This window comes from Python bivittatus, unplaced genomic scaffold (assembly GCF_059951505.1).
Source record: "Python bivittatus isolate LINGU-HERP-01145 unplaced genomic scaffold, Pbiv_v1 ctg000690_np1212, whole genome shotgun sequence".
Taxonomy (NCBI): domain Eukaryota; kingdom Metazoa; phylum Chordata; class Lepidosauria; order Squamata; family Pythonidae; genus Python; species Python bivittatus.
This window is the reverse complement of record NW_028277096.1, coordinates 6,490,589-6,504,422: the sequence shown is the minus strand read 5'-3', so window position 1 is coordinate 6,504,422 and position 13,834 is coordinate 6,490,589. Positions and strand designations below refer to the sequence as shown.

The 13,834-nt window shown below is 41.5% G+C and overlaps 1 protein-coding gene across 4 annotated transcripts in view; it reads right to left on the bottom strand.

Annotated features, from left to right (window-relative positions):
* Window positions 1-4,795: 4,795 nt before the first annotated feature.
* HIP1 (huntingtin interacting protein 1) overlaps window positions 4,796-13,834 on the bottom strand; it is a 70,591-nt gene continuing 61,552 nt past the window's right edge. For 2 of the 4 annotated variants that reach the window (XM_088152188.1, XM_007436888.4), the window contains exons 19-31: window positions 13,587-13,734; window positions 13,322-13,408; window positions 12,909-13,016; window positions 12,229-12,365; window positions 11,896-12,006; window positions 11,661-11,719; window positions 10,865-10,958; window positions 9,620-9,720; window positions 9,366-9,471; window positions 8,783-8,906; window positions 8,471-8,532; window positions 8,236-8,347; window positions 4,796-7,400 (exon numbers count right to left, since the gene is read on the bottom strand). In XM_088152188.1, coding sequence (XP_088008314.1) covers window positions 7,390-7,400; window positions 8,236-8,347; window positions 8,471-8,532; window positions 8,783-8,906; window positions 9,366-9,471; window positions 9,620-9,720; window positions 10,865-10,958; window positions 11,661-11,719; window positions 11,896-12,006; window positions 12,229-12,365; window positions 12,909-13,016; window positions 13,322-13,408; window positions 13,587-13,734 — 1,260 coding nt within the window. In that variant the 3' untranslated portion in view covers window positions 4,796-7,389. The remainder of the gene's footprint in view (window positions 7,401-8,235; window positions 8,348-8,470; window positions 8,533-8,782; window positions 8,907-9,365; window positions 9,472-9,619; window positions 9,721-10,864; window positions 10,959-11,660; window positions 11,720-11,895; window positions 12,007-12,228; window positions 12,366-12,908; window positions 13,017-13,321; window positions 13,409-13,586; window positions 13,735-13,834) is intronic. The other 2 variants (XM_025172329.2, XM_088152189.1) reach the window with 1 other exon arrangement.

Below are 13,834 nucleotides of genomic sequence, written 5' to 3'. Positions count from 1 at the left end.
GCTCCAGGTTGGCAAAGGAGTGAGATAAGGCTGTATACTCTCCCTTTATTTATTCAACCTATATGCCAATTAAGGGAAGCTGGGTTGAAGATGAGCATGGTTGGAGGAAAAAAACTGGAAGAAATTTCAATAACCTGTGCTATGCTGATGGCACTACCCTGTTAGCCAAAAATGTAAAGGATCTGCAAACCCTAGTAATAAAAAATCAAGGAGCAAAGTGAAAGAATGGGACTAAAATATAAAGAAGACCAAACTAATGACAACAGGTAGGACAATCAGCCTTAGAACTGACAATGAAGATATTGAAGTGGTGGATAGCTTCTGCCTTTTAGGATCAACCCTCAATAGTAAAGGAACAAGCAGTCAAAAAATACACTGCAGACTAACCCTTGGGAGAGCAGCCATAAAGGCCTTGGAAAAGATATACAAATGCCGTGATGTGTCTATACCTACAAAGATCAGAATTGTGCAAGCCATGGTATTCCTTGTGACTATGGAAGTGAAAGTTGGATTTTGAAGAAGCAGGATAGAAAGAGTACAGTATTGACACTTTTGAACTTTAGTGTTGGAGAAGACTCAGAATACTGTGGACAGCCCAGAAAACAAACCAATGGATCATCAACAAATAAACCCAGAGTACTCACTCGGGCACAAATGACCAGGCCCAAATTATCTTACTACAAACACATTATGCAAAGACCCAGCTCTCTGGAGAAGGCTGTGATGTTGGGAAAGTGGAAGGAAAGAGAACAGGATGACCAGCAGTAGGGTGGATAGAATCAGTCAGTGGCAATGGGGTGCCGTTGGAAGAGCTGAAGGACCAGGTTAGGGACAGATCATTATGTGGAGAAAATCTATCTATGTGGTTGCTAAGAGTTGACATTGACTTGATGGCGCATAATCAGTCAGCCTGGTCAGCAAGTTCCTTAGTGTCAGAATGCAAATCGTCTGACCTTTGAGATTTAAACTCCTGTAAAATGAATAGAAACATGGTCAGGGAATACGTATGTATCTCAAACTTTGGTCTTTGATTGCTTAGTGGAGCCCATTGTCTCCAAAAACTCCATCTTTGCTTTGTTACTTATAAGAATTTGCTATTGCCACTGAGGAACTGGTCAACTTATTTTTATTTTCCTTTTATAAAATATAAGACACTGTGCTGTTTTTTGTATATTTTGCCAATTTTGATCATTTTGCATTTAAGCTATCCTAACAACTTTAAGGACTAGGCTACTCTCATGGCTGCCATGGAGGACATGACCAGTTATAAAATTCCAATTTTCTCTAAGGCAAACTAGTGAAGTTAGTCCCTGCTGTCCTCTCTTCATCATCTCAATGTACTTTTTTTTTTAAGTGGCAAGTGGGCGAACTGAACCATGTTCATTTATTTTAATGGGCAGGGAAGCTGTAATGACCCATCATGTTTATTTTCTAAGAATGCTCAGGGCCCCAAGGCAATCTTAGATAAATGCTGCTTGAAGGAGTGTAAGAAGAGGAAGGGTTGTGGTAGTGTTATGGGTAAAATGAAAGCAGGGGATATAGGCTGCTTTTCAGAGCTGTAGTCTTATAAAACAATGTAAGCAAAATTAGGAATGGGAAGTATGCATTAATTATAGAAGTATACAATTGTTCTCTAATACTATAATATTGGGGTGACATAAGCATTTGGAATTAGGACACACATACTGATTACCAATGCAACTGTTGTTAAATAGTATTATGTATGTTTGGACATTTTGGCCCTCATCAGCATCTTGGCAATGTTTTGCAGTTACTGAAATTTCTTAGTAAAATGAAAGAGTACTATGTAATTTTGCATTCCAGTTGACTTCTCTCCGTATGTGTAGGTGTGCACACTCATTCATTTATTCATTCATTCATTCATTCAGAGTATCAAAAGTCAGCCCCATAGGCCAAACACAATGTTTTATTAACATTTTTTCCAGATAAAATGTCACTGTACTTAGGAAAGTTCAAAGATCATGTGTGAAACAAGGAAGTGTTTAGAAGAAAATAGCAACCAATTCAAACATATAATGTAATTTAATAATAAATTGTCTATGGGGCCTCACTTTTGGTACACCCTATATATAAACCATAGGAAATGTACCATTCTGAGATCCCACAGAGATCTCAGGATACAACAAATATTTGGGTACTCTGCAATTGATCATTCAGTAAGGGCCAAGGTCATTGTAATATTGAATCTCCTGAACCCAACCCAGAGAGATAACAGAAGGATCTGTAATCAGTGCTATCCAAAAGGATCATGAAGACTGCACATACCATTCAAATAGGATGTCAGGTCAATCAGCCCTTTTTGAGCACAATTCTCACTTGAGGACCTAAGTGCATTTCTCTACCCAAATTATATCCCAGCCTCACAAGATGTTTTGCTGTTTGGATTACATTAGGCACAAACAAACAAAAATCCAAGTAATGCAATGCATATTTTCCAGTAAGTATGCACGGGACTGTAGTTTTAAATCTCCTTCTTTAAGGACATTTTGCTCGGGGAATTTCTGGTTGTTGTTTTTAATTGAAGCATAAATTAAATTGAAGGAACTGTTTCTAATTTTTGTTTTTCATTGGCCTTCTTAAGGGGTGGGGAGTAGGGACCCAGAGAAAATGATATCCTTGCTCTTAAATAAACAGAAGCAACCATTTTTACTTATTTGTATAAAATGGCATAAAAAGGCTTAAGTAGCCAAAGTTCTCCAGCATATGACTGGATTGTGGCAAATAAATGGACATTTGTCAGTTGGGTAAGGACCTGGCTGTCTTAGCGCTGAGTTCTGTTTAGACTTGGCCACCATGTAGAGATTCAGAAAAGGTAGCAGGAAATAACATAAGATAAGCAGTGCTCTCCTGGATCCAGCCCCTTGATCATCTTAGTTGCCTTTCTCTGAACCTTCTCTAGTTTCACTATATCCTTTCTGAGACCCAGCAACATGAATTGCGCACAATATTCCAGATGCAATCATTTTGTTGTTGTTGTTTAGTCGTTAAGTCGTGTCCGACTCTTCGTGACCGCATGAACCATATTGCGCCAGGCCTTCCTGTCCTTCACTGCCTCCCTGAGTTTGCTGAGTTTCATGCTCATATGCAATCAAAGCACTGATTTACATAAGGGCATTATGATACCATTTCTTACTATCTGTAACATGCTGTTGGCCTTTTTTACAGCAGATGCACTGTGTCAACACCTTCATTGTTTACCATTACTTTCCTCATCAGTCGCTGCTAGCTCTGATCCCATTAGTTTTATGAGTAGTTAGGATTTTTGGCACCCACGTGGATCATTGTACACTTGCAAGGTTGAATGACATCTGGCATTTTGATGCCCAACATGCAGAGATTTCTTTGGAGCTTTTTGCAGTCCCTTATTTTTACCACTCTGAACAATTTAGTATCATCAGCAAACTTGTCACTTGTCATGCCTAATTCCAGATTTATACAGGTTAAAAAGCATCAGTCCTGGGACAGAACCCTGGGAACCCCACTAGTTACATCCCTCCATTGTGAGAAATGTCCATTTACTCTTACTCCTTGTTTTCTATTAATTAGCTAGTTAATTCGCAAGAGGATCTGCCCTTTTATACTATGGCTGTTAAGCTTATTGAGAAGTCTCACCCTTACCCACAAGTTTATTAACACCCTAAAAAAATTCTAGTAGTTAAACAGAAGCTTCTTAGTGAAGCCATATTGAATATGCTTGAGCAAAGCCTGTTTCCAAATGTTTGATAATGTTATGTTTAATGGCAGTTTCCAGTATCTTCCCCAGAGTAGATGTTAAGCTGACAGGCCTATAATTTCCTGGATCTCCCCTTGAGCCCTTAAAAATTGGAGTTATGTTGGCCAGCTTCCAGTCTTCAACTACAGAGGCTAAGTGTAGAGACAGGATGCATATTTTAGTTAGAAGGCCCACAGCTTTAAGCTTCTTAATAATTCTTGGGTGGATGCTATTGGGGCCTGGTGATTTGTTGATGATCAGTTTGTCAATAAAGCCTAGCACTTCTTTTGTCACCACTATATGGCTCAGTTAATCTGATCCCCTTCCTGAGAACAGGAGCTCAGGCTATGCCCCAATTTTTCTCCTGTGAAGACAGAAACAAAGAATTCATTCAGCTTCTCTGCAATCTCTTTTTCCCATTTTAGCACAAGAGCAAGGTCCAGTTCCTCATCTGAACCACACACAGCTAGAATCAATATTTTAACGCTATACGTGCTATTTCTATTCTGGTAGTAAGGCAATGCTTTTCACTTCACCTTTCACATTCAGTCATGGATAAAGTCTCCAGGGACTTATAATGGACACTAGTTTTCCATGATGACATAACATGGGAGAACAAAAACAACTGCTATGAATTTATATAATTCTGATACCAGTTGCAGAAAGGCAATGTGGATTTTTAAGTTTGGGAACTGCAACTTCAAATGAGAAACTTGCTTTCTTAGAAGAATGCAACTTTTTCTAGGCCAGAAGTTGCCCTTGGTTTTTGAGCGATGTATTAAAGGTCATCCTGAAAATCGGTGGGTCAGAACAAAAACATTTGATCATATATACATTTAATAACAATTAAATATATTTTTGTAATATATTTAGTCATTTCTCCCACCTATTAAAAATTGCAATTGGGTAATAAATGGTGAAAATCGTGACCCTCAAGTTGTGCATTTCTGATCCATATAATATCCTGTTCAGCCAATTTAAATTTTGATGCTGGCTTTGGCACATTGTAGGATTCAGATAGCTAAAAACATACTAAAAGCAGAACTACAACCCTTAATTCCTTTTCCAAAACTCAAAACCCAATACGAGTGGGTTGAAATATTTATTTAAAAATTGAACACACACATTTAACATATTATACAAAGAAAAATGTATTTAATATAATAATTAAAAGTTTTGTTGGAAAGAAAAGAGCTGGCTGCCTGGGTCAGTTGTTGGAGATTGGGCCCATGGTAGCATTTTTTGTCACTTAAGGGAAACTGCTCTAATGGAAGTTTGTTTACCACCACCTGCTCAGTTTAGGAAAAGAAGAAAAAAAAAGAACACAAGAAAGAGCAAGCACTGAGGAAGTCACTTTTCTAGCACAACAAAACTGTCCTTATCCAAGTCTCACATTAAGTCAGTCTTCTTCCTTTTTGTCCTCCACATGCATGGCCAGTCAGCCTGAAAACCTGAGGTAGTTGGGGAGGGCACCAGACGTAGAAGGGATGTCCCTGGAAAGGCTGAGCAAGGGCATTTCAGCGCCATAGGAAATGCCTCGTGTGCTGTGGCAACAGGATAGTACCTGATGTTTTGGAGAGAGGCAGACAGGCAGCTGATTGGCCTCATTCAAGCTGGCGGTGGGAGAAGTGCTATTTGGTACTTGGGCTGCCAGCCATATGGCAAGGCGACCTGGGGCATAACAGGCACCAGTATTTGATAGGCTGGTTGGCCTATGCAATGTTTTCAGGAAGAGAACGAGGGGGGAAGAGAAGATAGATGGAGAGACCCTTTAAGAAGGAAGAGAAGAAGCCCTAGGTCTTTTGCCCCCTCCCCGAATGGCAGTGTGCAACAGATAAGCTTATCTGAGTTGGGGACAAAGAGGTTGGCAAGGAGTTAGGTATGCCAAAGGCCATGGCAGCTCATTCAGGAACCAGATTCATGAGCTTCTTTACTTGAAGGCAAAGCCAAAATGGCCTCTAGTCTCCATAGAAGAGCTGATACTAGGCTCAGTAGCCTTCTCATGGCTTCTCCAAGATTAGAACTTCCAAAAAACCCCAAGTCCCTTGGCAGCACTTGCTAAATATAAGCACTACTTCGGAGACATCTTAGGCAATGCAAGACAAGTTAGCCAAATTATTCTACTTGGACCATACCCTGAAGGCCCCCAGCCCTATATCTGACATACACCAGCCAACCTGCCTGCAGAAATCAGGTGTAGAGCAGCCCTACCCAACACAGCAGAAAGATACATAGCTTCAGGCTGACTGCCCCATCTGAGATATGGAGCAGAATTGGCTAGATTGTTCCCTTGGCAGTCTTGCTTCAATTAGGAGACAGTACAGGTTTTGCTGCCCGTATTGTTCTGTTGTCTGGCTGACAATAGCACTAGTCAGCACAAGTAAGATGGGAGTAAGTAAAATTCTCCATATCTGACAACCACTAAGACAGCTTTCAATAATCTAATGTCAGACTATAGATGTTCTTCACTCAGGACTTCCTTTGGTATAACATTTTGCCTGATGCTAATGGCAGAGCTTAGTCCTCAGGCCCTTCCCTGTACAGCAAGAGCAGGACTGAAAGGAAATATCCAATTTATAGGCATCAGCATCTTTATTCCTCTTCTTTCTTCTGCTTTTTCTTTCCTTAGAGGCTCACAGTGATCATGAGGTGCCTGAGGCAGCTGTCACGGAAGGCAGTGGTATAGAAGGCAGTGGGAAGAGAAACCACATAATCTATAAGAGAATCCAGTTCACCTTCCAGGTGGCACAGCTGCCTAGTGCTACTGGTCATTTCTTAGATGGCTGAAGGAAAACTAACAGGCTGTGCTGAGGTCATCTGGCTCTAGGCAGCTTCTGCTTTGCTCATGGAGTACAGGTGGTCAAAGGCCAACTGGCTGATATGTGGACTAACAGCTGGTGCCCCTAACAATTGTCAAATATAAAGCCAGTTCCTTGGGCCCCTTCAGCCTCCCTTCCCCACTAGCAATTCCTACTTCTAGATTCTCAGTTGTTTATTGCTGGCTCAAAGCACAGTGAACTACTCTGAGGCAGTGGACAGTGTCCCACTTTGTTGGAGCAAGGTAGGATGGGCAGCAGAATGAGAAATGGAGATGATAGCAGTTCCTGAGATGTGGCAGACCAGGTTACATAAACCCCTCTTCTGTAGAGACTGAAGAGGCCCTCAGAGAGACTGGTACCTTTATCTATGTGTATGGCAGACTCAGACACCAAGCATCACCTGCCACCATCCTGGGTCTGAGAAAAGGCAAGCAAAGAGAATGAGCAGCAAGATCAGCACTATCCCTGGTCTGGTACTGAGCCCAAGTTAACAAATCAGAGGCTGTGCAAAATAAGGAAATGACCTGGGAAGGGGCAAGAGGAAATCCAACTCTGCAGAGATGCTGCAACACACATGAATGCAGAATTTGTGTTTTATGGCTATGGCAGGGCAATACTATGGATGCTGCTGTTGCTGCTAAGGATCTATTTTTCTCCCCCACAGCTTTGCTGCTATCTTCTTAGTCAAAAGAGAACCCTGACAGGGCCAGCCCCAAGTATGAATGCATTGTTGATGAGCACAGGCTTTGTGGTATATTCAAATGAGTTCATCATTCATATTCAGAAGTAGTCACACCAACTGAAGGGTCCTCTTGTCTGGCTGCTTTCTCAGGGATCCTAATCTGCACCTGAAGAACAAGAGGAACAATTATTTATTTTTATTTATATGTCAAATTTATATCACCGCCCAACTCCCCCACAAGGAGGGACTCTGGGCAGTTCACAACAAAACAATTTAAAATCAGTAAAAACATAAATAATACAAATATAAAATACAGTTATTAAATACAATAAAATCCAAGAGATGGTGATATTATTAGCATTTCCGATCTGAGTCTATCAGAGAAGTGGCAGCTCTTCACATAGGTTTCAACTCTCTTTGTGAGCTACGGCAATCAAAATATTTATGGAAGGAGAAAAAAACCTGAAATGTGCAGTTACAAGGGCGTGACTTGTACAAATTTCCCATGGGAATCCTTAATCAGGACTGTAGTCCTGAAATCATTGTCTTTATTTAGGTGGACAAAGAATCCTAGTATTCAGTCACAATCCACTTCATTTATCCCCACTCTTAGCTTAATAAATAAAAAGTATGACTTTATTTCATTCCATGTCTACAGGCTGAATTCAAAGGACTCGGTCTCCTTGCCATTAACTTGCTCCTTGTCAAGGTCTTGGACTTACAAACATACCAGACTGGAATGAGTTGAGGGGCTACTTCAGGATCACTGGCCTGTGTCATCTCAGGATGTTCTAGTTAAGGGGCAGATGCCAATGATGTTTCTTTTCTTCTTAATTTCCACAATACCAGAGGAGATAAGAATTGCAAGAACAGCTAAAGCATTGCAACTGAGCAAGAGAGCTTGTGGCTAAAGTAATAAATGAACCCTAGTTTCTGGGGCCCACCATTCAATACATGAGCTTGTGAGTCACCTAGTTAGAGATCTAACAGATCTGACTTACCATTCTCATCCCATCCCTCGGCTATGCCTCCCAACTCATAGTGCTTCTTACGGAGCTCACCCAGGCGCTGGCGTTCCTTCTGCAGTTGGCTCTCCAGCTCCAAGACTCGCACCTAACAGGGAAGATAATACTTTCCATAGCACCAGGCTCTTTTCCAACCCCTTCCTATACTGTCATCTTGTCTTTTCTCCAATTGGCCAAGCATTCTTCCTTCTCTGCTACTTGCCCACTTTACCTGAGAGTCCATTTCTTGGCGTTTGATCTGTGTTAATGTCATGTCAGAGAAGTCCATGCTATCTGTAGGGGAATATATTACTATTATTCTCATTAAAAGGTGACACTCTCCAGCCCTACCCTCAGTTGGCTGAGATTTCTTGCCACATAGCAGGCAAGCATAATGTGTCCATGGACCATGAGCCACTGGATGAATATGCAAGACAACTAGATTCAGAGAGGGCCACGACCATTTACCACTCACCCTTATAAAATTAGTTCTCAGGAAAGGAAAGGGACCTTTGATATCTACCTGTGCAGTGAAGAAAATTACCTTTCTCCTGTATTTGCGATTTTCCTGACTTAGTGGAGGCCACTACTCTGGCTGTTGCTTGATTGACTCCTCGAGAGGCAGTCTGAAGCTTGCTGAGATTTACACTGTCTTTGTCTGCTTTTACCTGTGAGATCAAACAGGAGAATCAGATAATTCTTTCCAGGTGGGAAAAAATAATTTATATGCTACTTTTTTACCCCCATAGAAAATATGACACTCCACAATATGTATCTTCAGAGAAACTTCAAAACCTATTAAAAGAAAAAGATACAGCTCCCACAAACAAGTAGGAGAGACAGGGATGTCCACTGTCCATCTTGAAAACAACATTCAATGACTAATCATAAGCATATGGGGCGATACTATGGCAATACCATTATCTAAAAATAAAATGACCAAAAAAAAGTGCTTCTGTCCATCCCAATTTTTCTCATTTTTTATCCTTCCATCCCAAAACCCATGTTTTCAAGATACCCAAGCTGTGTTTCCAGAAAACTCTACTACAGTTTTTTTTGTTTATATCTATAAAACATCCCCTAGCATTGAATTTCATGGCTCAACTTAGCTCTGTGAAAAAACCTACCTTTGAAGCAGCAACAAGCTGAGCTGTGCTTGCTGCAATTTCATGCGAACAAACCATGAGTTCTTCAAACTTCCCATTCCCTTGAACTACAAGGTCAGCAGCATCTCTACGGAGACAAATACAAATGAATAGTGAATCATTTTCTTCCACTCTTCTAGCCATGACTCAAAGCAATACTGCACAGATGTCTGCCCATAACTTGAATGGCAACATAACAATCCCACAATTGGCTAGGCCATGCTGTAGAAACTTACACCATCACAGTTGCTCCCCAGCCTACAGCCTTGGAAGCAGAAATGAGTCCCTCTGTCCAACGGGAATTCCTGGCATAAAATTCTTTGGGGGATGCTGCTCCCTGCAGAAGAAAAGGAATTACATCTAAGTGTTATAAGTGAAATATAGAGAGAGAGCCAGTTTGGTATAGTGGCTAAGGAGCTGGGCTAGAAACCAGGAGATTGTTTGTTCTAGTCCTCCCTTAGACAAGAACTTTGGGCCAGTCACTCTCTCTCAGCCCAACCTACCTCACAGGATGTTGTTGTAGGGAAAATAGGAGGTAGGAGTATTTGGTAAGTATGCTACCTTGAGTTGACCAAAATACAGGTGGGATAAAAATCTGATAACAAATTTTAAAATAGTAACAAATAGTTAAATCCGCCTATGTTTATTATCTTCCACAGTTGCCACAAGTTCAGCACCCCAACACAAGTTCATGCAGGTCAAAGGTCTTCTAGACATGATGTTATGAGTCTCCATCTGCTACTAGATGAAACCAACACCATCTGGTTAGATGTTCTAGAAGTTGATAGCATTTACTGAAGGAAAATTTATTTAGCTTCTCCCACCCACTCTCCATTCTTAGAAAACAGTTGCCTTTTTCCCTTCACATTTGGACTATAACAAAAGACAAATATTTGCGGGGGGGGGAACAGTTCAGACAGAAACAGAAAGAAAAGGAAAGGGAGCTTTGTTTTACCCTGCTTATTTCCTGTTATAAAGAGAGTGGAAAGGGTAAAATGATACATTTGGGAACTAAGCAGTGGGATAAGGGTAAAATAGAGGGGCAAGGCACTTCTAACTTCTTCTCCTTCTCTCAAAAAGGATACCTTCCCCTCCTTCCTCTGAAAGACAAACTCCCAACTAGTCATGGTCAAAAAAACCAAGCATATCCTAGTTTCTGGAAGTACCAGATAATGAAAGTCCTAATAATAGTGTTATCTCCCTTCTGCACCTTCTTAATGCTGCATCTTGATCCCAGAGACCCCAATCTCTCCACTACCCACCCAATCTTATTATACAATTCAATAAATACATGAACAGCATGAGGCCTCATTAGGTCTGTGATTCAGCAAGAATTAGGTTGTCTGTCTGCCTCACCTTTAATCAGTGCTACCACAATTGCTGATATATTTGTTTCATAGAAATAAGTGAGATAGAGAAGTTGTGGTGACAATAGAGCACACCAGGTGGGAAGTGCAAGTTATTGACTGGTACAGGCTCACCCTTCCACTCTCCACAATCTCTTGTTGGAGGTCCTTGGAAGCCAACACCAAAACCTGGATGGCCTGCATTAAGTCTGTGCAGGACCCCAGAATCCTGCAAGATACAAAATCAGTGGTAATGGGAAAAAAGGAGAGATTACAGCTCAAATTGAATAATTCCACTCTAGGATTCCCAGAAGCATTTTTCTGATGTGTTTCTCTGCAGAGCTTAACCACTTTAGTAATGCAATTGACACAGTTTCTGTATTTCAACCAGGGATGTCAGCAATAGGCTTGTCTTCTCCTTCTAAAGCTTGGCATCCTAAAAAATGGAGTTGGTAAAGCTGTTTCTGTGTGAGTAGGAAATCAGCTACTGGTGTTCAGAAACGTCTCCGCTTTACCCTCTCAGAATCCATGAGAACTCAGCATTAGTTCTGCTCTTAAAGGTCTTTCTCTCCCAGTCTGATGGAGATTCAAAACTGCTAGGAATTGGGAGAAGGAAGCAAACACAGCAATCATTTGCTGGACTTTTCCTTGGTGTGCCAATGCTAACATGAGAAGGAGGATTGCAAGGGAACATGTGTGTCTGCAATCCATGACACAAGCACAGGAATAAGAGATTCTGAATGGACAAAGCAATTCAGTCCAGTTTTCAAATATTATAAATGCCATGTGGGAGAAAATGTATGGCAGATATTGCCACTCTCCCTCTCCCCCATAATTTTCCCAATATTTAAATTCCCAGGCTCAAACTTCTTTATAAGCAGCAGGAGGAACCTAATATTTGAAGGCATTAGTGCCAGCTTTTAATACCAACCTCTCGTTGACCTCAAACTTGATTCCTCTGTCCCCTGCTCGTGATTTGCTCAGCATCTCCTGTTTCAATAAGGGGGAGAGGGGGTCAGAGTTCAGAATTCAAATTAGCATGTCCAATATCTCAGACAGCAGTGGAAACCCTTATCCACTTAAACCTTAAACTGGTAACCCATCTTCCCAGTAATTTCACATGAGGGAGTGGAGTGGGGTGGGAGTCTAACATTTCTGCATCTCACCTCAATCCTGGCAGCTGCCGTCTCAACAGCTGCTGCTGTTGCTGCCATCTCTTCATCAACCAGATCCCCCAGTTTCTCTTGTTCAACATCCAGGCCTTTGGGCCGCAGGTCCTGCAGATTGAAAGATAATGCACAAAACTGCACCCTCCTTCTCTTGTTCCTCCTGTCTTCACACGAACGTTCCTCAGCAGCAAAAGAGGAGCACAAAACTCCCCAAACAAAAATTTCTCTTTAATGGAGATAGTATGGTAGGCTCATTGATTCGGATAGCTGCCCCTGGATCAGACAAGGAACCCTGCTTCTCATCCTTCCTTAAGCTGTGGGGCATCCCACCTGTCCAATTGCAGTGATCTGGTTGAGACAATTCCTGACGGTAGCCCAGTCAGCACTTTCCAAAGTGGCTTTATCTTTCAGCATTCCCAGATAGCGCAAGGTTTCATTCCCACACTGCTTGCTGGTCTCCAACAGCACTGGAAGCATGCAAAGAAAAGATTAATCTCACACATATGACCTAGAAGACTCTTACATCTCCTGATAGCATTTTATCTATATGTACTATGTATATGTATGTATGCATGCTATTAGGGAGTGTGTGTGTGTGTGTGTGTGTGTGTGTGTGTGTATCCCCCAGTCTATGATGACTCTGGGCAGCATATAGTAAATCAATCCTAATATACAATTAAAATGCAACATCTGGAAGAACAATAATTCAAAAACAGTAAAACACACAGGACCCACCACTCACTCTGACTCAAGGCCTGAGGAGGAAGCCATGTTTTCAGAGCTCTTTTAAACATGGCCAGGGTGGGGGCCAGATGTATCTCAGAGAAGAAGATGTTCCAGAGGGCAGGTGCTGTGACAGAGAAGGCATGTTTCCTAGGTCCCATCAGATGACACTGCTTAATGGAAAGGACCTGGAGCATGCCAATTCTACCCAATTCTACAGGCCTGGAAGAAACAATGGGAGACAGATGGCCCTTTAGATAACCAGGCCCTCTGCCATGAATACTCACAATCAGCAGATTCCATGGGGGCCTTGTGCGATGTGGCACTAGCCTGCAGAATGGCATCACCAATCAAGTGAGCAAATAGAGGCACACATGACAACAAACTGCTCACATCTAGATACAAAAAGAGAGCACATGAATCCAGGAGATATTAACAAAATCCTTAACCTTTTGAACCAAAAAGGATAAGTGTAATGCACATAAAGTCTTCTTAGGCTCACCAAGGTTTTTTTAATGCCACACGAAACACATAGTGGTATATGTTTTTTCTACTCTTTCACTTTCTTTAACAAAATGTTACAGGCAAAAGGGTCCAGCAATTCCGGAATGCATGAACAGTGTATGTTTTCAGCGCTTTCTATTTGCATGGTTGATGCTGTACAATGGCTGTTCAACTGGTATAGTTAGGGATGTCTCACCTGACTGGTCAGAAAGGTATTGGCTACATGCTTCCTGTAGCCGCTCCATGCAATCAGAAGCTGCAAGGGTCCTTGATAAAAGGTAATCTATGCAATGACAAAATAATGCATTACATAAGCTCTTCTAAGAAGTACAACTTGAAGCACATGATTTAATGTGATATATACACAACTACATCCCTTTTTTAAAATTAAAAATTAGACATTTTAGTAGTGAAGGAAACAGCAATTGGCTTTACACATCATTTTAACCCTGCTGGCTAACCTGCAGAGCTTGTGCTACTGATATGAGTGGGGTCTTCGAGTTGATTAAGAGCATCCTGTACCATCTGTTCAGCCTCTTTCACAGCACACTGAAGGAGTGCAAACTGTTTGTCCAGGAGCTGCTGCTGAAGAGCCTGTGTGCTGCTTTCCTGAGAGCAAAGGAAGAGGCATTAGGCTTCAGTTCTCAGCCTACCAGTGGAAGCAAACTCATCTTTTTGTGAAAATATCTCTGAAGCCCAAATAAAGAAA